The sequence below is a fragment of the Protopterus annectens genome, chromosome 3.part1 (genome assembly GCF_019279795.1).
Source record: "Protopterus annectens isolate FY-2018-M chromosome 3.part1, PAN1.0, whole genome shotgun sequence".
Taxonomy (NCBI): domain Eukaryota; kingdom Metazoa; phylum Chordata; order Ceratodontiformes; family Protopteridae; genus Protopterus; species Protopterus annectens.
The window spans coordinates 1,446,305,844-1,446,331,107 of record NC_056732.1 but is presented as its reverse complement, the minus strand read 5'-3'; the positions used below and the strand labels follow the sequence as shown (position 1 = coordinate 1,446,331,107).

Here is a 25,264-nt window from a genome sequence, read left to right as displayed (position 1 = left end):
TAAGCAAGAGAAGGATTTCTTTCCCTGCTGAGCCAGTACCTTCTTGTTCTTGGACATTAGTTTCTTTCTCTTATTTTATAACCTACTTATACTAGGGATCCACCAGGGTTGCTTGTTTGTTCGGCAAGACCTGATTTTAATCCGGTCAGATACAGCCAATTCTAAACAGCTGCTGAAGTGGCTACACAGGGCATTGGCTTATACCTGTGCATAGCAGTCCATGTTATCTGTGCTCAAGGAGGCTTTGAAACTTCTTATACCATCACTTAGTAGGCAGTAATTTGTCTTTGAAAAATTCTTAAGCATTTTTGAGCTTGATGAGATATCTGGGCTTATAATTACTTCAAATGAGACTAATTTATGGTCCAATCTTACCAGGGAGGACATCACATGGTTGGGGGGGTGCAGTGCTCTCCGCTGTTAGTGAGTACTATGTCCAAGACATTTGATCCTCTTGTGGGTGTGCTGACTAGCTGTTCCAGAGCATTTGCATTGACAAAGTCCAAGAATGTCTGAGCCAGCCTGTCTGTGGTCATGTATGTTTCCCAGTCGACGGTAGGATAAATAAAATCATCCATGAATAATGTGTTGGGCTGTATGGAATGTGACTTCAGTAAGTCCAGGTATATGGTATACTTTTTCTGTTTCATGGTGAGGGACCTTTAGCTACCTATGATGTGGTAGGGGGCTTAGACTGTAGTTAATTGGACATGGAGTAGCTCAAGAAAGTCATATTGTCTGACCAGGTTCAAGATGTACTTATCCTTAATGAACATGGATAGACCTCTTCCTTTGGTTCTTTCACACTCCGTTTGTAGTTTGAATGTATGGAAGCCATTGTAGCCCTGTATGGCCAGGGTGCTTTCCGCACCTTTAAACCATGTCTTGGTGACTGCACAGATGTCAGTATCTTCCAAAGTGAGAAGTGATTCCAGGGAGTACAGTTTCTTATTTAGACACCTAACATTAAGCAGCAGTACCTTGAGTTTATCCAGAGTGGATTTTGATACATTGGGAGGTTGATCGTTTTGACACTGTGTAAAAAAGTCACAATATGTGGTGGTTAATGCCTTTGCCAGTATCCAAAAGCCTAGAGGAGACAAGTGCAGACCATCTCTGACAAAGCAGCATGGCATGTTGACCATGTCTCCCCAGGAATATGCTCTTTGTCCTAGTTTTGTGCAATCTTGGAGTTAGTATATATAATTAGCAGTGGGGTGCAGCCCTTCACATAGGTGTGCAGGGTCTTCTAAATAGCCCATCTACTAAGTTAACAAATCACTAAAATAAAAAAAATTAATGAATAAAGAAATAAATACATAAATAAAGAAATTAAATTTGCATCCTTTAGCTGAGCAGTCCGTTATAGACGTTTAGTCCAGCAGGCCTCAGTTCCCCCCTCCCTTCTCCCCTCCTTGGTTGCTTTTACTAAACATTATGCTTAACCCAACAGGAAGACTTTACAATGATCATCCAGAGTCCAAGGAAACTTATAAGTTACATATTGAAAGTGGTAGATGATCTTTATAATACTCCTGCTTATGAATTTCCAGCCACAGTCTTTGGTCCTTTAAGCCTGGTTTCTAGTTTTTGGATTTTTGGATTGACGGATTGACAATGGTCATTTCTTATTACCGTCCCTTCTCACATTACTAAGTTTTTATTAGTTTCATATGCTGCTGTGTACCTTTCTAGAAGTCCATGACTGAGCTTTGTACCCTTCTTTACTGCAAAGAGAGTGTCCTTCTGATGTTATTCTACACGTGTGAGATCATGCATAACTGATATACATAGTGTATATATCTGTAGTGACCTGACTTATGTAGCTCTGAGCAAGCACAACATTTTTTTTTATTTATACAGTTGTTTGACAGTGTTCCTTAAAAAGAGTATGAAGTCTTAGTAAAATGCTGAATAGTCATGTCCATTAGGACTGCCTTACATGCTCATTCTTAATTCCAGTAAATTTTGTTTTACATTTCAGAGTGTTTTCTGCAGTTGTATTTGGTGCAATGGCTTTAGGACAGACCAGCTCATTTGCTCCAGATTATGCCAAAGCAATGGTTTCTGCATCTCACATGTTTATGTTGTTTGAGAGAGTTCCCAGTATTGACGCTTTCAATGAAGGAGGAGTGAAGCCAGTAAGTTTTATTAATTACATTTTTGAGTTAAAGCAGTTATTCAGAAAAATTATGAGACTCAAAAAGCATCTGGTTCTAATTTCTCTGCATTCAGACACTGAAATACTACAGATACATGCAGTTTTTGTTCTTGTTTAACTGACTTACTCGACTAACAGGCATAGCATGATGAAGGCAGAAGTTGCTGAGAAGAGGCATAGAAGACTGAACCAGAAAGATCCTGATAAAATAGAGACAAACCTCCCTTTTCATAAGATTGCAAGAGATGTGTAAATTAAACCTTAAAGCAAAATATTTTATTTCAACATCATAATGCCTTGAATAAAGAAGCTTTAGAAAGTTTTAGGGAACTAATAGTAGTCATTAATATTGCTCATCTTATGCAGTGTAGATAATATTGTCACATGTAGGTTTATGTGAAATGTTAGTTTAATGTATCTGTGCCTTAAAGACAGAAAATCCCTTGGATTCAGAAACAAAGAGCAGGCTCTGGTAAGTGATGTCACATTGTGAGTGGTCACGCACAGGGCAGGGGTGATTCGGAGATGCAGTGTGACCGCTGTAGACTGTAAACTTCTGCAGGGAGCACAGCATGTAAATAAGTTTATAATGAGATGGAAATGAGCAACATTAGTAAAGTAAAGGTCATGGCAAACGCAAATGAGGGTAAACAATATAGCAGCATGTTTCAGAAACATAAATATAAATCCTTAAAATTTAAGGAGATAAGACACCTCTGCAGATTAGCAGTTCACACTAAACTCCTGGAGCTCCAATACAGACTGCAAAACAAACTCTGCATAGCTGCTTGTTCAACAGATATGTATATGCACAAGGCTATTATCACAGCCAGTAACCATGGATGTGCACCTCACCACCCATGACACCACCAAATCATCTTACTGCACCTAACATTTCATCCCTCCCCATGACACAGAAGTACTTGCTGTGTGGACAGAGGTGCCATGCAGAAGCTGGTAGAGATATCAACCTCATATTCAGGCTTTTAGAATGCATGGAGAGCACATCACTGTAGACATCAGGGTATGTGTAGCTGTGAAAAAACTGACTAAATGTACCTGCTGGAAATCAACAGGCAGAGATGCAGGAGGCAGAGGGTAAGAGTGGCACTTAGTGATCTAAAAAGAGAAATTTTTAAAAACTATTTACTACCTGAACATAGGTTCACTTGGAGGACATTTTAAGCTCAGCCAATTTCCCTTTTGGTGCTTGAGTTGACATTTCCTGATTGGTCTTACCCATCCCATGGCTGATAATTGTGTATTAGCCCTAGTGAGAATAACTGTGATCATACGATAGATAATATGGGAGAACCCTTGTAAGGGAGGCAGCATTTATGAACTGCCTCTATCCATTAGTGGCACAAGGGTCAATCTTGGGGTGTATTTTCTATCACCCATCCTTAGAGCCAAGTTGCATTTGAGTATAAACAGGGATGAGTTTTGTTTTACTTGATTGGAGAGTCTGATCTGGAACAGTGGTATCCTCTGTGATATATATCTGTCTCCCTAAACCATTCTGCTTAGGTACCCTGACTGAGTGTTTCTGATGTCATTTGACTTGCTGATGTTTAGTAGGTCCATTAGTATTGGGTAGGAGGATGCCTTGTATGCCAGAGACAGGTCACCTCTTAGCACTTTGTAGGATACCGAACATAGTGATGAGGCTTTGAGGTGGTCAGTGAAGACCTGTTTGTTTAAGATTTGTATCCTTTTAGTAAGGTATCTCTGTGGGCATTCCAGTTGTTGAATGTGTCTGGACAGATACATGCCAAAGTGAGCATTACACAAAATGACTGACCTATTGAGGGCTTGGTAAAGGAGGACAATAACGTCTCTAGATCTAGTCGCAATCATTTTTTTCATAAGATGTGCAATATAGAAAGACTTTCTTATGACACAGGGCACATGTTAGTTGATAGTTCACTGTCCACACAAGTTCTCAAATACCAAACAATGTCATCAGTTCTCAGGAGGTCATTGTCAATTTGGTAGTTCTCTGGGGCAGGCAACTGCCCAAAGGATATTATAGTGTATTTTTTGGAGTTTAGTTTCAAGTCACGATTCTGGCATCAGTTATTGTTTGGGACAAACCTTCCTACATGATAGTTAAGTTATTTGGGGATTCAGTAATTGCTCCTAGCTTGCAGCCATCTCAAACTTAGTCAGCCAAAGCCTTTTGGCATTTGCTTTTACTTCTGAGAAGTAGATGCCAAACAGGACAAGTCTCAGCACCGAACCTTGAGGGACTCTATCAGTGACTGCTTTCTTTCTTTCTATTGGTAGCCTCTTCTATTTTGATCTCCTGCATCCTGTGAGCCAGTTGGCCGTCCAGCTAGAGATGTGATAGTTTATTCCCAGTTTATTCACCTTTTGTACTTTACCTGAGTAGAGGATTGTGTCAAAAGGCTTGGCCAGGTCAAGGTAATGTGGTGCGAACTGTTGTACCTTCATTCATTACTTTGGTGATAAGAGTAAACCTTAAAATGTGCCCATGATTTTGAGTCTTTCACACATTCTCCCTGATTCTTGGCCTAAAAGCTTGAGAGATCAGAGCATATGTTTGACCGCCCTTAATTTTTTGTCATATTTTTGCTCTGTTCCTCATAAGATTTGTGGTTTCCTGGTAAATTTATGAGGATTGCAAAACATTTATTTATTTTTATTTAACATCCAATTTTCAACAGAGGCCCAGAGAGAAATGCTCCAGGTGCATGTCTTTGTAACGTGAGATGAAACCAGAGCACCCGGAGGAAACCCAGACAAACGCAGTGAGGACATGCAGACTTCACACAGAAGGCACCCCAGGCAAGAATCGAACCAGAGAACCTTTTGCTGTGTAGCGACAAAACTACCTCTGCACCACTGTGCTGTCCAGCATAAATAATGATAGACATTTGAGCTTCAGACTTCTAGACTTCATATCATTTAGAAAATGCACGACAATGAAAACCTGTTATTCTAGCAACTAAGCATGTTATGTTATACTTAAAATCTGTCCCTGATTCTGGACCTTTGACTTTTTCCTGACCCATTATATTTTTGGGTTTATCCCTTGAGCTGTGAGGTTTTGAGGTTTAAATAAGAACTGTGAGCAAAAGCTGCTTACCACTTTCAAGCTCAACCTGTTGCCTTGTTTTTTTTCATTTGTGCAACTAAATAAAACAGGAATGCAAGAAAAAATGGGCAACTTGAAAAATAACAATAATAATAAATAGCCTAACTGAAGGCTTAAAGTCAGGCAAGTGGCTTTAATAACATTTTTATAAGCAGAATAAAAATCACACATCAGTTTTCTGTACTTTTAAATAAATTAATGTTTCTTGCATGACTTTAAAACTCTAACAAAACTGGAGCTAACTTACAGTAATGAAAACAGTGAGAAAAAAGAGAAGACTTAAGGCAAGAAAAAAAACTGCAATAACTTTTTCTGAAAGCAAAATAACAGCAGAGTCAAAGTTATTCCAGAGTCTTGCCTGCATCAAGTCGTATTTTATCATCACCATCATCATCATCATTGTTGTCATTCTTATTGTTACTGTTATTACTTCATAAATGACTGCCCAGAATGTACCCGGGTGGGCTGCTGCCACTTCAGTTGAGGTCCACAATGCACAGAACTGCACTGGCATCTTCAACAGTATAACCATTATTAATTAATAGTAAATAGCAGTGAAAACCATAAACTACTGGAAGCTGGAATGAAACAACGAAGTATCAGTTGTAAAATAATAAGCACTTTTGTTTCTTTATTGCCAAACATGGAACAAAAGCACTTATTACTTTTTACAACTGACAGTTCGTTGTTTCATTCCAACTTCTAGTAGTTTATAGTAAATAGTGCGAAATACCAGAGCTGGATCACGGTCAAATGGGGCACTAGCCAGGGTAATAAATTGGGGCACCCCCAGAGAAGCCCCTCCTGCAGCAACCCCTACCCATCCCAGCACAAGCCCCCTTCCCAGCCATTCCAGTGTTCCATTACTTGGCTATTTCTCCTCAGTTACCATAAACACTGCTCAAACTTGTCAATGTGCGTACTGTTTTCTTATTTACTTCTACAGTGATTACAGATATTGAAGTAAAATTACACAAACACTGATAGCCATTTACTAAACAAACAATACAGTCTCTCAATGAAAACAGACTTACCATGAACAGTAAACTTCTCTGCCCTTGAAACTCGCATTCATTGAAATGCATGAAAACATGCAGTCAAAGAAAATGCATCTAGCCCGTGGAGGATTAAGTTTACTTTTGGGCTGTTTTCAAACTATAGGCTCCTTGCACACATTTTTAGGGCTATGCATACATTTACATGTTCTTTGATTCACCTTCTTGATTGTATTAAATTATATTTCTTGAATAATGCAGCACCACTTGTTAGAATGTTTTAAATTTGTAGCTTTGAACATTCTTCTAAGCAATGAAACAAAATGTATGAACCAATAATGACAAAACTGCCCATTTCAGAAAAGTTCAGCTATAAAAGACCACTCACACCTGTCATTTCAATCCCCCAATATCTCTCAATAAGCACAATCGCTGCAGAAGTGAAAGTCATCCGAATAATTCCGCATTAAAGAGACCTGTAACTAATGAAGAGGTTGCAACTGGTAAACAAATTTACATTTCGAGATTTCATCTACAAATTCAGTGCCTGCTGCCCTTGATGAATTAATTGCCTTTGTTACATTAAAAAAATATTGGTAAACTGGTAATATCACAATAGAGAATGACTGACAAACAGACAACAAGTTCATAGTTATTAGACATCTCATACAAAGGAGGGCACACTCAGGAGTGCAGAACCCCTATCCCCCCATAAAATGCACCAACTAATAGGCAAGCAAAAGGCCATTGAAATATCAGCACTCCATGTACATGAACAACAGTAAACTTTCTACCTTTGAAACTCACAATTCCATGAAAATTAATTGAAACCTCCATCTCTTGAAAATCCACTGAAACTCATAATTCCCTGAAAATGTATTGAAAATCAGGCTCACAGTTCTGTCAGCAGTCTGGTAGTTGGTATAGAGGATTCAGGCTCCTGTCGCCACTGAAGCTCCATCTCTTGAAAATCCACTGAAACTCATAATTCCCTGAAAATGTATTGAAAATCAGGCTCACAATTCTGTCAGCAGTTTGGTAGTTGGTATAGAGGATTCAGGCTCTTGTTTCTACTGAAGCTCGCAATTCCTTCAGCAGTCTGGTAGTTGGTGTACAGGATTCAGGCTCTTGTCTCCTGTAACCCTGTTACAGGGTCAAGTCTGATCAAGTTTATTGACTAACTTACCCTCCCCCTACCTAGGGCATTACATACCATACCTCTCAATGTCTTAGCATAAGAAATCTGGACAAAGCCTAAAATAATGGGGGACTAAGGCCCAAATGGAGTCATAACTCTCAACCAGTTAGGGACAAATCTCAACAGAATCAGGGACAAATTCAGAAATAATGAGGAACAATCAGGGACACCTTTAAAATACTAGTACTATTAACTTGAGACATTGACAAAATAAGATAATGTGAATTAATATACTTTTTCTGAAGTAAAAGAAGTCTATAACTCTAATTATTAATATTTATTAAATGTAATTCACCGCCTTTTTTCCAAAAGTTACCAGTTTTAGGAGGGATTAAGAGGGACAGAGCTAAAATATGAGTCAAAATCAGGGATGTCCCTGAAAATCAGAGATTGTTGAGAGGGGTTTATATCAGTTCATTGAAGTCTAATTACAGAAAATGGCTGTTCATCGAACTGAAATCACGAAACGGACATTCATCGTAAGTTCACATCAGCGAAGGTTTTTCCCAGGGAAAGAAATGACTTGGCCAACATTTGTCCTTTTCCCCACTGCAATGCGATCTCGGAATAAGTATATATGAGTGGGGGGTGTTGGGGAGGTGTACCTCCACACTTTGGTGGGTTTGATGTACAGTGGTGTGTGTGTGTCTGCTGGTCTGTTGGCTAAGTTATTTCCTTCCCTGGGAAAAGCATTCAGTAATGTGAATTTTCGATGAACAGCCACTTGCTGTAGTTAGACTTTGATGAACTGATTTAGACCCATTGAGAGATATGGCTAGAATTACAACATTGGTCTTAGCATGCACTTTCTGAAGGAAATGAAGTCTAAAATTTATATTTATGATGTTATTTAGTTATTTCAAAACTCAGCGATTTGCCAGAAAACCACACATTTTGTGGAATAGGCCAAAAATATGAGGCAAAAATCAGCACTTTCTGCAAAAATCTGGGCAGTTGAGTGGTACGCATACCTCTCAACCTCTTAGTGCAAGAAATTTGGACAAAGCATAATATAATAGGGATATGGTGACCACAAATAAGGATAGATATTGCTCTTTTTTACTTAGAACATTGAATAACAGGATTTGTGTTAGCATACATTTTCTGAAGGATATGAATTCTGAAACTCCTATATATGTCATTATTTAATGACTTCAGACCTCCCTGATTTGCCAGAAAACCACAAATGTGAGAAACAGACCAAAACTATGAGGCTAAATCTGGACAGTTGAGAGGTATGTTAAACAAACACACACACACACACACACACACACACACACACACACACACTCACATCCCTAATTTCTTTCCAGTCTCACACAGCAACACACACACACACACACACTGTCTAACACAGTAACACACACACATGCACTTTATCTGTCTTACAAACAGAACGACTAGTTTAAATTACATACACACACACTCTCTTCTCATACAGAAATGAATGGAACCACTAGTGTAAATTACACACACACACACACACACACACACACACACACACACACACACACACACACACACACACTTACCTTCTCTCTCAACAGAATGGCTAGTCTAATTCCACATGACAGTGTGCAATGTGTTTAAATCCGCATTGGCGTGCATACGTGCGTGCGATGCATGCATGGTCCTCCTTAAAGGAGAAGATGCCACCACTGCCAACAGTTGTAAAAGTGGTAGGGTGCTCACCCCCCTATGGATCTGGCACCCGTATCAAAAGAGTACACACTAAATGTATCCCAGGCAGCTTCCTCAAGAATATTACATAGGTTTATAAGTGTGTACTATGTTAATGGCCCTGGAGCCTTTACAAGCCTCGCCCATAGGCTTACCTTGGCATCGTGCCACCCGACCTTAGTTCCCAGTGCCTCTGTCAAGTAGAGCCACTGGAGTGATCCCCGGGGGGAATTTTCTATTTCCCATCCACTCATCAAGATTTCTGTTGAAGAGGGCCAGTGAGACACTCCGCTTGACATGTATGGGAAGTCTATTCCATAGCACAGGCAGTCTCTGGGTTATTAACCTTTCCCCCCAGCTTGTTCTGTTGATTGTGGTAATGAGGTTGAGGTCTCTGGAGTGTGTAGTGCAGCGGGATTGGGATTTTTTTAGATGTAGCATTTCTAACAGAGCTGGGTCAAACATGGCTTTGTAAGTCACGCAGAGATCATTTTCTTGAAGCCATCCTATAGGATGTGGAGGATTATATATGGTTCTCACACAACTGTGAGGAGATAAACTACACCATACAGGCATTTTATGAACTAGCCTATTTCCCTAAGGTACTGGGAGCCATTGACTGCACCTACATTGCCATCAAGAGTCCACATGGGCAACAGGAAAGACAGTACATCAACCATACGGGATTCCACTCAGTCAGCTGCCAAGTGATCTGCAGTGCACTAGGTGTAATATACCAGGTTTCAGTGACCACCCAGGCAGTGTCCATGTTACACAGTTACCATCTGGCAAGCATCCATCTTATATCAGCAATTTATGAGGGGTAAATTCTCCTAGGGACAGCCTATTGATGATGCCAGATATTCTGGAACCATGGCTAATGACACTGATAAGAAACCCACAGACCATGGTAGAAAATGTGTAAAACACAGTCATGTCACAAAACAGAAACATCATTGAACATGTGTGTGTATTAATTAAAGTCCACTTCCACTGCCTACATGTCTTTGGTGGTGCTCTACAGTACAATCTAGAAACACATAAAATATTTGCTGTGTGTGCAATATTAGAAAACATGCCAGTTTGGAAACAAATACAGCAGTGGATTGACACACAGAAAGAGGAAGTACCAGAGTCAGCAGCTGAGGAGGTGCCTGTTTTACCCATGGAGGATTTGGCTGCAGGGGATGACCATGCAAGGCAGAGGTTGGTACTGTATGCAGTGGCACTGGCTAAGAGGCAGCATCTGGTTCACAACTATGAGGCAGATTATACACAACATACAGTAACAAACATATATATAGTACCAAAACCAGGCTATGCTATACCATACATGGTGTGGCTAGACTGTTCATTAAATACAAGCTACCCTGGTAATAGAACACTGACAGTGGGAAACATTTGTCTTCATAGGCACAGGTGGAGAAGGCCACAAGAACAGGCATCAGCAAAGGGTATGTGTATGTGTGGGCGAGGCCAGACTCCTGCTCTAGGAGAGTGTGCATCCCTTGGTTGTCTGATGGAGGTGAGCCATGTCTAGTGAAGGGAGTGGTGTCCCTGGTGTGGTGTTCCTGGGCAAAGATGGGTGGTGCTGATAGGCATCTGTGAATATGCATGGACACAGCTTAGGCAGAAGATATGCAATGAACTGGAGTCCGGCAAACAGGTCTGGGGTACTTTCTATAGTTATGAGTGCTGACTGTGTACATTCCAGTCCACGTGGGCAGCACCTCCTGGGATTGTCACAGGCATGATTTACAGCAAACGCATAGGCTGGATTGTTCTGTGTAGAAAAATGGTGTGATGAACTCCTGGCTGTTTTGGTGTGAGTACTTCCTCTATGTCAGTATCCATGGTGTCTAGCAGGGACCTTCACACTGGTTGGTGGTGTGGAGATGGTGACACCCTGGGACCAAGACCATGTCCTCACTTTCCCTGGTGGGATATGTTACAAGAAGGGAAAGAGTAGTGGGCATGAAAATGCCAGTGGCTGTTACGTGTGGCTACACATAGACATCTGCGGTATTCAGAGTTCCTAAGTTAGTGTTCAGAAAGTATGCATAAATATGCCATACCCACCTGAAGGATACAGCTTTGACCATATACCACACCAATCAATGGTATCTACTTGTCCCTCAATGATGGCCCTTCCCATGTGTTGTGCTGTGGTCATGGAGGTACTCAGATTGGGGGGTAGTACTTATGTACCAGCCAGCAGTATGCTGACCTTGACTGCCCTCTCCACACTCGGGAAGTTGCCAGCAATCAGAGATGCCTCTGCTGCAGGGATGTTTTCATGCATCAGCCAACTCCTTTCCATCCTTGGCATCCTGGGATGTGTGTATGTATATATCTATCTATCTATATATATATATATATATATATATATATATATATATATATATATATATACATATATATAGAGAGAGAGAGAGAGAGAGATGTATGCAGATATATATATATATATAGAGAGAGAGAGAGAGATGTATGCAGATATATATATATATATATGGCTTTCCCCCCCCCTCCTCCTCCTCGGGTTCATTATGGCCCAATGGACTATCCTGGTAAACCAACTGCAATAAATAAATAAATAAATAAATAAATAAATATATAGATATAGATATACACACACACACACACACACACACACACACACACATATATATATATATGGGTTCATGTCAAACCCACGACATGTTCAAATATCGAAAGTCAGTACACCGACACGAAACCATCGACATTTCAAAACATCGACAGTACAGGTATACGAAAGAACAGCGCTAACATGGGTCCTGCAAGGGAAGTAAAGGATATGATATGATACTGTACCCATACTACTTCCCTTGCAGGACCCATGTTAGCTGTCCTCGTATACCTGTACTGATGTTTTGAAATGTCGATGGTTTTGTGTCGGTGTACTGACTTTCGATATTTGAACATGTCGTGGGTTTGACATGAACCCATATATATATATATATATATATATATATATATATATATATGTTTGCGTATGTGTATAGAGAGAGAGGGGACTGAACAGGTACAAGATTTGTGTCTGAGGAAGGGAGAGAGGATATCCTTGTCACATTACCAGTTTCTAAAATTGCTACCATGCTCTCAGATTGCACTAGTGTGTAGCAGACATCATAATCAGGCTCAGATAGGTCCCCAACATCAAGCATGGCAATATCCACAGTGAAGGACCCTGACACCAAAACATCTGTAAAAACACATAAGCATAGTGAGTGTATTAACACACCCTTCACAAACACCCACATCCTAGTTATTCCACATGTATAAAATACAGTAGTATGTAAAATCTATAGGCAACATACCTTATGCAATCTATTATTACAGATGCAGTCCTAATATACATGTGACAACAAAATAGCCACTGTCATTAGGTGTATAGGTCTCTATAGTAGCATAGCAAGGGTAGGACAAAGAAGGCAATTGCGCTGGTCTCAGAGTGTTAAGGAATGTGACTGAGAGGCTTGCACTTCCTTTCTGTACTGAAGTGCTGGTACAGAGAGACACTTGAGTACAGAGTTTTTCCTTTTTGTTGTTTTTGTTTTTACTTGTCACTTGAAGAGCTGAGGGCTGTGTATTGGTTGCAGGGCCGGCCTTTGGTCATCTGGTGCCCTAGGCAAAAGATCTCCTCAATGCCCCCTACCAACATCATCCACTGCCCCCATCCTGGTCTAACCTACATCATTCCGATTACTGGAAAAGCGCCTCATCTACAGTGGCACCCTAGGTGGCTGCCTAGTTAACCTATGCCTAAGGCCAGCTATGATTGGTTGAATTACTGTAGGAAGCCACTTAACTTCCTTCATTAATCCAAAGCCTTTTTTTTTCTCTTCACTTGAACTAGGGAGGGACTTCCTACATTAATCCAGTTACATTTTTTTAGGGCTAGGGGTGGTGCATGGATTTGGTGGGGCGTGACTGGCTGAACTACTGTAGGAAGCAAAGTACTCCAAAGATCTGAAGACTTTTTTTTTTCTTTTTTTTGAGCTTCACTTGAAGAACTGGGGGAGTGGGACTGGCACAAGGCACTAGTTCAGCCAGCTATGCCTCTGGGTCTGAGTCAGACAGGTCGTACGCCATTTAAGTTTTGTACTGAGGTTGAGTCCTCCACTGAGAATGAGACCTGTCATGTTTCCAGATAGAGATGATAGAAAAATCCTCTGTGTTGGTTACAGATGGCTCCACTGGTGGAAGTCCACCAATGTCCCTTCTCTCCTCTGCCAGGCAGGCTGCCTTGTTGTGTGCATAACAAGTCATGTCAGTGACCATATGTCATACTTGGTCATGTCCCTAATCTTGTCATGTCCCTAGATAGAGATGCTAGAAACTCCTCCGTGTTGGTTATGGATGATTCCGTTGGTGGACCCCCACCCATGTCCTTTCTCTCCTCTGCCAGGCAGGTAGGCTTGCTGTGTACATAACCAGTCATTTCTGTGACCATATGTCACAGTAGGTCAAGCACTTGATTATGACCAATGACTGCATTCACCTGCTCAACAAGTTCTTGTCAGACTTGCTCCTAAATTATATGGCTTTTCTTATTGGCTAGGAGCATCCACTAATCATATTCACAGAGGTCCTGCAAGAGAATGTCATTCCTACTTGTTGGAACCACTCCATCCTCCTTTCTCTCTCAGGAATGTGTAGCTGTACATGTAAAGATACACATGTGGGAGCTTTTGGCATGTTACTCCTCTCCCATCCACATGTCGGCACCACACACAAAAGTCCAGAGTTACTCTGGACTGTGTTATTTTTCACTCACAAAGAGGCATCTGCCAACTCTTCACTTGCCATGTACTGTTGTGTGACAGTCAGTATAATACAGTAAGTAGTACATGCCATGTTGACAAGCACCAACTAGTATCATAAATCTGCAAAGAAGATACTGCAAAAACACAGGAATATCTGGAGCATCAGGTTCTAAGATGGCCGCCAACTAGATAGCGCACACTTCAGCTTGCTCCAAATTCTAACTATGAATCTAACCTCATCTAAGGCTACTGCTGCAGCAAAAATCTACAAAAAAGCATCTCCTTTGAAATTAAAGCTAATATCTTATCTGAGAGAAGCTTATTTTTAACCTTTGAGTGTAAAAATAAGAAATACATACCTTGGATCCGGGAGATGACTGTGCATGTGCTGGGGCCTGTAATTAGCAAGTAGCAGCTATAAAGAAGAAAATAAGCAAACTTTCACACAACAAAGAAAAATGGATCAAATGGAAACACACACATCTAAGACAAGATTATCTCAAATTGCTTCTACTGAAAAAGAAGCTATCACTAAGAGGCAGAAAACTACCAAATCACAAGCTGAAGCTGCAAAGCATTAAATGAAACCAAAACGTGATCAATCTTTTTAACATGGAAGAACTAAAATCAGCCTTGATGCCTCTGCAAACAGAAATACAATCTTTCTCTTCAAAACTTACAGCATTGGGCAACAACTTAGATCAAATAATAACCAGACTGGATAAAAATGAGGTTAGAATATTGAGTAATGAGACAAAGAAGAAATACAGAAAGCTGCTTCCATCACTGAAAACTCAGTTAAAGAAATGCAACAAAAACTGGTTGATCTTGAAGCTGGAGCAAGAAGAAATAATGTATTGATCAGAGGCATCCCAGATGTCAAGAATCTAAGTGGCAACTCGCAGATATGCTCTGAGATAGTGCAAAATAGCACAAAATATACTGAACCTACTGATATTGCCAACATACTGGCAGATAGATTCAGCACAAACTTCACCTCTCTCTCACCTTCAAAAAGGCCCACAACAATACTGGAAAAGTGTAGTGTCCCGGAAATCACAGAAGCACAGGTGAAAACAGCTCTTTCAAAAGCCAAAGACACAGCATCAATGGGGCCAGATGGTGTCCCAGGCTGTGTCTTGCACAAACTACAGAACTAACTAACCCCCCACCTAAACACGCTGTTCAACCTCAACCTCTCCACAGGCTACGTGCCCATAGAATGGCGCACAGCAATGGTTATTCCTGCCCCTGGTAACTATCGCCCCATAAGCCTGACTAGCCTGGTCTGCAAGGCTATAGAGCGCATCATCATGGAACTCATTAACAAAAGACATTGGGAACCTCCAAACACTTGACCCGACCCAGTTTGGCTTTGTTAAGGGCAGATCATGCCTACTAAACCTGGTTGGCTTCTTCGAGACAGTTACCAAGGCCATAGACGAGGGAAAGGTGGTTCACACAGCCTACCTTGATCTCACCAAGGCATTCGACACCATTCCTCACTCGGGTATTATAGAAAAACTCACCAGCCTGAACATAAACCCCTACATCACAAAATGGGTTGCCAACTGGCTTACAGACAGAACTCACACGGTAGGAATAGCGAGCTTCTGGTCTGACTCTAAACCAGTCACAAGTGGTGTCCCGCAAGGCTCGGTTCTGGGACCCCTACTGTTTGGCATATATTTCTCAGATGTACAGGCAAACACAGAAGGACTATGGCTAACCAAGCTCGCCGATGACTGCAAACTGAGATCCATAATTGACTCTCCGGCTGACATGGACATCCTCCAAATAGGCCTTACTGAGACAGACACCTGGTGTCAAAGTCATGGCCTCAAGCTAAATGCCAAAAAATGCATAGTCATCCCATTTGGGAAAAACAAAACACCCACGAATTACCATACAGGTGGCAGCCCCCTTAATACAGAAGAGGTAATAAGAGATCTGGGGACCCAGGTAGATAATAATCTCTCCTTTGACAAATCATATCGCCAAAGTAGTTAGGAAATCCTTCTATGTGGCCCACCTAATTACTAAGGGGTTCGCATCTAGAAATAAAGAGGTTATAGTGCCCCTCTACTTGTCACTCATCAGACCCATCATAGAGTGCAATGCCCCATTTGGGATGTACCTCACAAGACACTTCCAACAGCTTGAAAGACCACAAAAGCACCTCACCAAGAGGATTACTGGCCTCAAACATATGTCCTATGCAGCCCGACTGAAAAAACTCCGGCTGTACTCAGTGGCATATCGCTTACTCAGAGGTGATCTCTGCCTGACTTACAAAGCCATGTCCAACTCAGAATTGATGGACATGCTCCACCTAAAGAAATCCAAGTCACTGTGAGCCACTCGCTCTAGTGAGCTAAACCTCACCACAACAATAAACAGAACATGCTGGAGGGATAGATTCCTGTCACAGAGACTCCCCATGCTTTGGAACAAAATTCCTAACTACATTGGGCAGAGCCTTTCACTAACACACTTCAAGAGAAGCCTTGACGAGTGGACGGGTAACAGAAAATACACCCCTGGGATCACTTCATTGGCTGTGCTTGACAGAGGCTCAGTTAATCAATGGGGCAGCGAAAGCCGACACACTCTGGCTAGGCTTATAAATGCCCTCGGGCAGATAGCCTAGCACCTACCTATGAACCTATGAAGATATGAACAATCACAACTAACTAATGTGGCAAAAGAAATCTTTGATCTCCTTCTTGACAACAAAGAATTATCTCAAATAATTGTTATTGAAAGAATACACCAAGCTCTGAGAAAATCTCAAACTCTGGATATGCAAGGATTCTTAATGCTTCATATGCTCAAGCAATAATTCAAGCTGCAAAAAAAAAAAGAAAACACATAGTATGGAATGGCTGCAAGATAACCTTCGCTCAGGATCTGCCACTACAGTTAAAACAGTTAAGACAAGTCCTATCGCCTTACTGCACTTACTTAGCAAGCAAAAATATCAGATTCCAAACTAAATATTCAGCAACTCTGCAATTTCAATATAATGGCTTAAATTATTATAAAGAAGAAGCAAAAATGGCTTTTCTCAAAGCCTTTAAAGAACTGCCATGAAGTAATGTGCTTTTACCTCAAAAGGATCCTAACACAATGTATAAATACTTCTATACATCTGTGCATACTAAATTGACTTCCATGACAAGGTAAAGTACTTAAATTACCTTTTTTCTATCTAAATCCATTGCTTTCTGTTTGGGTTTTCTAATTCAGTTCAAACAGCATCTCCACGCCATTCCGAACGAACTACAACACCCATCATCCTTTGCGACCATGAATCAGGAAGATTAAGCATAACTGAGGTCAAAGGAACAACTACGACATCCAGCTATGCCCAAATAATGCCAAAAACCCGCGTTTACAATTAAAAATGAAAGTAAGGCTCTCACATTTCAGAAAACCTTTGGATTTGGATTTTCCTGATTAAGAAAGTGAAGAATCTCGTGCAAATTGCGTCCAGAAGGTAAATCCAGCCCAGAAATAAGTCTAACAGCTTAAACAATTATATACAAATGTAAATATATTGGTTCTTTTTTTTTTTTTTTCCCTGAATATATACAAGCTGGACTAAAAATAATCTTCTGGATCAGAGGCTGAAGCAGCTGCTGCAGCTGCATACAATAACTAGTTCTTATTAGGAAAGCAAAGTAATATAGTTGGGTCTGTTTTGTTTTATCTACTGCTCACGTGTTTTTTTTTAGCTTTCAAATAAGTATGCATCAAAAATGTAAACATACCAACTTTGAACAGCAAAGACTATGAAAGACTTTTTGATACTGTTTTGTTTGATCACAAAGCTGAATCTTGATGTATATGTGCTTGATTCATATATAACAAGTGGATAATCAAGACTATAATTGTTCTTAGCTGTACATACAGACCCAACAAGTAAAGAACTGCTGTACACTAAAAAGGAATGTACTTGAATTATAAAAATAAGGAACAGTGACTGATAAACTATAATAAGTTAAATTGAGTTGTGCATGTATCTGCTATGTGTGAATGTAATAGAAAAGCTACAGTTTGGTTTGAATTGTAATATGTTTAGATTGCCTATTAAGTTAGATTTCTAAATCTCAGTTAAAAGCAGTTTTAAAAATGCTCAGCTTAATTATCTTTAATTGAAGTAAGGGTTAGAAATCATGTCTCTTACATATGCTTTGGTTGAGCAAGCTGTTATGTGCGTTGTTGTTTCTTATTGCTGGGACTTAGAATGACAGAAATTGTATGTATTATAGTTGTTAATGTTCTTTTTAGCTCTCTTTCAGTTAGTAGGCTAGCGTGGATATGCATGGGGGGGTCTGAAAGGGAGTGATGTCACACTTATATTCATACCATTCAACTGTATCAAAAACTCTAATAACTTTGAAAGGTCAGTTTCTCCCAAAATACTTCCATTAGTTCTGAAAGTCAGTATTGTGTGTATTGTAGCATTTTGATGATTTCTGTGAATTCATGGAATGTAAAGGGCTTACAAAATAAGAAAAATAAGAATCGATTAATGCACTTAATTTTTAAATCTAAGGCAGAGATAACTTTCATTCAAGAAACGCATGTGTTGAAAGAACAATGGGAGAAAGATAAAAGAAAAAAATGGGTGAAACATATTGTTGCTGCCGGTGAGAAAAACGTCTTTTGATGGCGCTATAATGAAGGGTAGTTATGACCCAAATGGCAGATGGTGTTATTTTACTTGTGAACTGCCGCCGTTTAAAAAAACTTTCTTAGTCTTAAATGTTTATTCTCCATGTTTGCATCAAGTAACCGATCTATATGAGCTATATAGAATATTAGATAACTTTCCTAATTATCTCTATATCACAGGTGGTGATTGGAATATGATAATCCAGAACTTGATAGGACAAATAAGGATAATAAGCAACCTGTTCAGCTCACTACACTAATAGCTGAAATAATGGAAGACTTTAAGTTAGCTGATCCCTTTGAAAACTATAGGAATAGTATAACTACTAGTAAAAAAAAAAAAAAAAAAAAAATTAATTACTTTTATATTTGCTTAACATTCATTTGCAATTATCTTAATAATGTTTTTCCTGTATATGCTTATAGCTTGATATTGCTTTGTATAATTAATGCCCTTCTTGGAGCTTTATTTTCTATAATTGTATAATTAATGCCCTTCTTGGAGCTTTTCTCCCCGGGCCTCTACTGAAAATGGACATGTATCCAGTTAGACTAGCCTGGTCAACAAAATGTAAATAAATAAATAAATAAATAAAAAAGTTTACTTATTATTCACCATACCACAAGTCTTGCTCTAGAATAGATATATATTTTAATAGCTGAAGTTCTATTAAATAATACAGTCACCAACAATAGTGAACCTAGAACAATATCAGATCATGCAAAGATAAACATTACAATAAGGTTGGTGAGCTCATTGCAAGGACTCCAAACACTTAGGAACTGGACGTTAAATACAAAAATATTAAAGAATAAAGAACTTTCACAAGATATCATTGCCATTCTCACCCAAGCTAAAAATAACCTAGAAGTAATAGATATAGCATACGACATTCAATAGCAAGCAACAAAAGCTACTATTGGGGGAATATTAATTCAAAAAGCTTTCTATAAAAAATGAAACATGGAAAAGGTCAGAACAATAGAATCAAAATTAAAAAACATAAGAGTTAGAATTAGAATTTAATCATTCGCCAGCACTTACAAGTCAAATGGTTATACTACAGGGACAATTACGGGAAATTAAAACACAACAGTTCTCAATCAGTGAAATTAAACTTCTTCACAAATATGCCGAATGGGCTCAATCACCCTCAAAAGCCCTGGCAAGAATTATAAACATAAAAAATCCCCCTACCAAAATAAAGCAATTAAACTATAATAAAAAATCTCTAGATACGGACAAAGAGATTATAGCGCCCTTTGAAGAGATTTACCAAAGCCTATATGGCCCTCACGACCAGTTTAATGAATTATTATTTCATCAATTTAGTAAAGAGTTACAATTTCCAGTGCTGAATGAAGCAAACATAAATAACCTCAAAGCTCCCTTAAATGTAGAGAAAATTATTGCTGCTGTAAATAGGTTGAAACCAGGCAAATCACCATGGCTAGATGGTTATATGGTGGAATTTTACAAGACTTTCAAAAAACAATTAGCTCCAATATTACTGAAAGTATACAAATACATAATAAAGTATGGTACCAAAGACTTGTATATCAATAACTCAAAAAATATATTCATACCAAAAACCAAGTCTGAAACATCAAATCCAAATAATTACAGGCCGATAGTACTCATAAATATTGATATCAAAATTCTTTCTACAGTCCTAGCCAGTAGAATCAAAAAAATCTTACCCCTTATCATATCCTCTGAACAAATAGCTTTTATGAACAACAGATAACAACAGACACATATATGATAATACACTCACCATTGATTCAATCATTAGTTTAAAAGCGAATGATAAATGCCCTAGCTATGCATTCTCAGTAGATGCAACCAAAGCTTTTGACAGGGTAAATTTTGATTTGATTGAGAAATTTAGCATCCCTGAAGACTATATAAACATGGTTAGGGCTTTATACAATAATGCCACAACAACACTATTTATAAATAAAAAGCAATCAAAATCTATCCAAACTGTAAATGGTACAAGGCAAGGATGCCCACTATCACCATATCTGTTCAATATATACATAGAACCTCAACATCTTAAAATATCACAAAGAACGTATTACTATTTTATAAATATTTCAAAAATCCCAATAAAGTATATATCTTTTGCTGATGATTTAAACATCTATTTTGAATTCCCAAATACAGATTTGAATAAGATATTAAACTCAATTGAAAGTACTGCGGTGGTGGTGCTGCGGTAGCGTTGTCGCCTCACAGTTAGACGTTGCCCGTTCGATTCTCAGTTAGAGCGTCTTCTGTGTCGTGACATGCGTGAATGGGCGTTCCTTCGTTGAAGGTTGTGTGTTAGGCCCGGCAAGCCAGCATGTAAAAATCTACTGCCAATCATTAGCGGACCAGAGTTCCGCTGTGGCAACCCCTAACTGGGAAAAGCCGAAAGAAACAAACAAACTCAATTGAAAAATTCTCAAAAATATCCATTTATGCCATTAACCCAAAAAAAAGTCATATTCCCTCTGAATACTTTAGAACATAAAGAATTATATTTCAGCGAAACTGAAATAAAAGTCAGTTATAATCTTAAATATCTGGGTATCATGTTCACTCACCCCCTATCTTATATGACTAAAAATAATTTGTTCAAAACCTGGACTGCTATTACTGACACTAAGAGATGGTTAAATCTCAATCTATCTCTTCTATCTAAGACGGCTATAATTAAAATGAATATTCTTCCAAGATTATTGTTTCATTTTAGTGCTGTTAATAAAAAAACATACCCAAAAACTTCTTCTCCAAACTTGAAACACTACTAGGTAAATTTATTTAGCATCCAAAAAATACAAGAATAAAATATTCTCGATTAACGTTACCCAAAAAAAGGGTGGCTAGGTCTACGTGAATTCCAAACATACTATAACATTAACAATGCTAGTCAAATTATACAAATAGCAAATTTTGAACCATTCAACAAAGCATGGTATCCACTATGGATTAAAATATACTACAATCATCTAATCTCGTGTAATTTAAATCCTAAAGCAGTAGCCTTTTTGAATTCTAAGACGTTAAAGTATTTTAAGGTCCACCCCACAATCATAAAAAAATACTAATATTTCAAAAGCTGGTATCCTCCCTAAATCTTAAAGATACTTTGGTACTGGGACAACCAATACACCTTAACTCTAATATTAAACTAAATAATAATATGATAAACCCGACTCGGTACCCCAAAATCAAAAACATCACCATATGGGATCTCTATCAGGTCAAAAGCCTTTCAATTGAAAACATTAGGCAAAATTTTGAAGTAAATAAAAGTTATAACACCATAATCAACCAATTAACATACCTGATTAACACAATTACTATGAATGTTAAAATAGATAACCAAGATATGCAGCTATATCAACAAATTATTAACCTGTTACTTTTGAGATATAAAATGTTATCAAATACCTATAGATTAATAACAAAAATTAAATAGCAAGATGCACTTGTATATTCAAAATTTTGGGAAGAGAAAAATAATAAGATCACTATTGGACAAAAATCTGCTGCAATTGAGCTTACTTTGAAACTAACCCCCTCAAAAAACTAATTTACACCCCAATTATGATTAATAACAATGCTTATCACACACTTTTTCTAAGTAACATTAATCCCTCACACTCTCCTTATTGTACCATATCCCAAAACAACATTGCAGACACTCTTCATATTTTTTGGAGCTGCAAGAATGTTTACAAATTATGGTGTTCATTAAGACCCAAGTTAGAAAAAAAGGGATACACTAAATCTACCCTGTCATGGGGAATGGCAATTTTACATGTATTCCCTACCAATTTTTCCTATGAAAATAAACACATTATAGACACACTGTGTGCAATGATGAAATCATACATAGCCCAAAATTGTTTAGATGGAAGTAAAATCACACGGGAAGAATTTAAAGGAATGGCTATAAAGTACTTATTAGCCAGTAAACTAATTACAAGAAGCCAAAAAAAACTATCCTACTATGAGAAACATTGGAGAATGCTTATAGAAATCTTAGGTCAAAACTGATTTATAAACAAGGGACTACAACATCAGTATTATTCTATGTAAATAAGGGAAACTAAAGATATTTAGTACTGTAAAATGTTTACCCACAACAACAATGGGCAGGTCATGGTAATACATATAAGATGAACATTCAGTGTGACATCAATGTATATAGTGTATATAGTTAGTACAAGATATAAGTTAGGTAGGCTAGAATGTCTTGATGCAAGTGTTTTAATATCAGATTTCAATATGTTGTATATTATCTCTGTGTAGTTGTCTGTATTATAGCTCAACATGAACAGCTTGATTGTTAGTTAATTTTGCATATTGTTAGTTTAACACCGATGGTTCATGTTATATATTCTTTAATAGGATTACTGCAACTTGATATTCCTCATACCTGTTCTTATATTTTTCTGTGATATTCTTTTCTTGTATTAAAATAAGAAGAAAAAAATGCAATAAAAATATATATTTGAAAAAAAAGGAATATCTGGAGCATGTCGTGTGTTTTGTGTGTTTGGGGCCAACAATAGCACATATAGAACTGACTCCAACAGAAATATGGATGGGTAAAATGCTATTTCCCCATACCCTGTCTGTCCATGCAAGTGTTGCAGTACTATAGGGTCCAAATGTGCACTTGACTACAATTTCTAATTCTGCCATTTCCATGCACTGTGAATGAAGCCAAACTATGCCTGCTATACGACCTTATACCACTACTGTAAGATCCCTATCCTTAGTATGTGTGCAGCACAATAGGCTGATGGATAAGCCAGGCCATCCATGAGAATATCACTGACACTGCCTACTATGACCAACACTGGCCTCCTACAAGTGCATGTCTGAAGACCTCCTTCCTACACAGGATATAGTAACATGACAGATCTAGTCAAACTTAAAGCCTGTTACAATAAAATCACCAAGTTTGCCACTAATGCCTCATACAAGTTACATCACCGCTCAGCACTTAAGCAGCTCAAGTGGCTTGAACTCCCTCAACTTCTTCTCTTTAATCAACTTACCTTCGCCCACAAAATACTCTGTCAATCAGAAGAAACCTCAGTGCTTAAAGATCTCATTCAGCCATATTCCTCCTCAAGACCCCTTCGCTCCAGCAACAAAATACTTCTACACACCACCAAAGCTAACAATTCAGCAGGTGAATCACTTTTTTCCAACCACATCTCCAAGCACTGGAATAATCTGCCTAACTCATTAGTAACTAACTCAACACTTCAATTTAAAAAACTTTTAAAAATGCACCTTACTAACCCCAGGCTCTGCACCTGCAACTCCCCTGGATAACCTAGTCCTCCTTTTCACTCTGTTATCATTGCTCTTACTCTACTAGCATGACCTACCACTAATTGTAGTTTCATTTTAACTGTACATAATCATTTGGATATATCCACTAAGTGTAAACAACCATTTTTATGTAAATTACTGTTGCTCTACAAATCTACATATTGTGTCTGAAACCACTGTTTTTATGTATTTGCTTTTCACTTAGCTGTATTTGTTTCTCTTTCATATGTATTTGTTACTCCTGGAGCTTTTCTCCCCGGGCCTCCACTGAAAAAGGACCTGCATCCAGTCGGACTTTCCTGGTAAACAAATGTAAAATAAATGTTATGGAAATATTACAAAATGGTCAATAAATGCAACATGGGTTTTTTAATCCATGTCAACAAAAACAATGAATAAAACAGATAATGAAAATATGTTTTCCTCAATTTCCGCAGAGCAGTACCAGGCCAGCAAGGTTAAGCAATGGTAGTTAGTGTCCTTCCCAACAAACAAAGGGTCTCTCCTACAGTCACCGTCTGTTATCTTTTTTTTTTCTACATGGGGTCATGGTGTCACATCGTGTCGCCATCTTTTTTGATTTGATGCCAGTTTTCTGCCTTCTTTGACAGTCATACCTGACTGTCACTAGTCTTCTCTCGTGTAATCTATTCATCTCTTGGATAGACATCCTTGGTTCCTCTTACTTTCATCCTTCCTGTTTCTCTGAAACCTTTTTCACCAAAGCATTTTCCGCTTTCCTCCACATGTGCCCAAACCACCATTACATGTCCCTTTGACCTTCTCTGCCATTGGAACTACTACGGCTTCTGCTCCGATGTCATAATTTCTTCATCTGTCCCACACTGCACATCCTACCACCCATCTTAGGCACTTCATAGGTTCATAGGTAGGTACTAGGCTACTGGCCCTAGGGCCTATATAAGCCTAGCCAAAAGGTAGCTTGGCTTTCGCCACCCAAGAAAATTATTTTCCTGTGCCCCTGTCAAGGAGAACCACAGAAGTGATCCCCGGGGTGAATTTCCTATTTCCCATCCAATCATCAAGATTTTTCTTGAAGAGTGATAATGAGGAGCTTTGTTTGACATAGATAGGTAGTCTGTTCCAGAGGATGGGAAGTCTCTGGGACAGGAATCTATCCCTCCAGCATGTTCTGTTTATTGTGGTGACAAGGTTTAGGTCCCTAGAGCGTGTAGCTCGGAGGGATTGGGATTTCTTTAAGTGGAGCATGTCCAACAGCTCTGGGTTTGACATAGCTTTGTGTGTTAGGCAGAGATTGCCTCTGGGTAGGCGATATGCGA

General features: G+C 38.8%; 1 protein-coding gene and 1 long non-coding RNA gene across 2 annotated transcripts in view; one reads left to right on the top strand and one right to left on the bottom strand.

Moving 5' to 3' along the window:
• The window catches only part of LOC122798507, an 82,165-nt gene extending 64,943 nt beyond the window's left edge, over positions 1–17,222 (bottom strand). The window contains exons 1-2 of the long non-coding RNA XR_006364275.1: positions 17,140–17,222; positions 14,299–14,354 (exon numbers count right to left, since the gene is read on the bottom strand). This is a non-coding gene — a long non-coding RNA (uncharacterized LOC122798507). The remainder of the gene's footprint in view (positions 1–14,298; positions 14,355–17,139) is intronic.
• ABCB1 (ATP binding cassette subfamily B member 1) overlaps positions 1–25,264 on the top strand; it is a 1,009,232-nt gene that overhangs the window by 827,795 nt on the left and 156,173 nt on the right. The window contains exon 26 of the mRNA XM_044067521.1: positions 1,985–2,141. Within this exon, the coding sequence (XP_043923456.1) occupies positions 1,985–2,141 (157 nt within the window). The remainder of the gene's footprint in view (positions 1–1,984; positions 2,142–25,264) is intronic.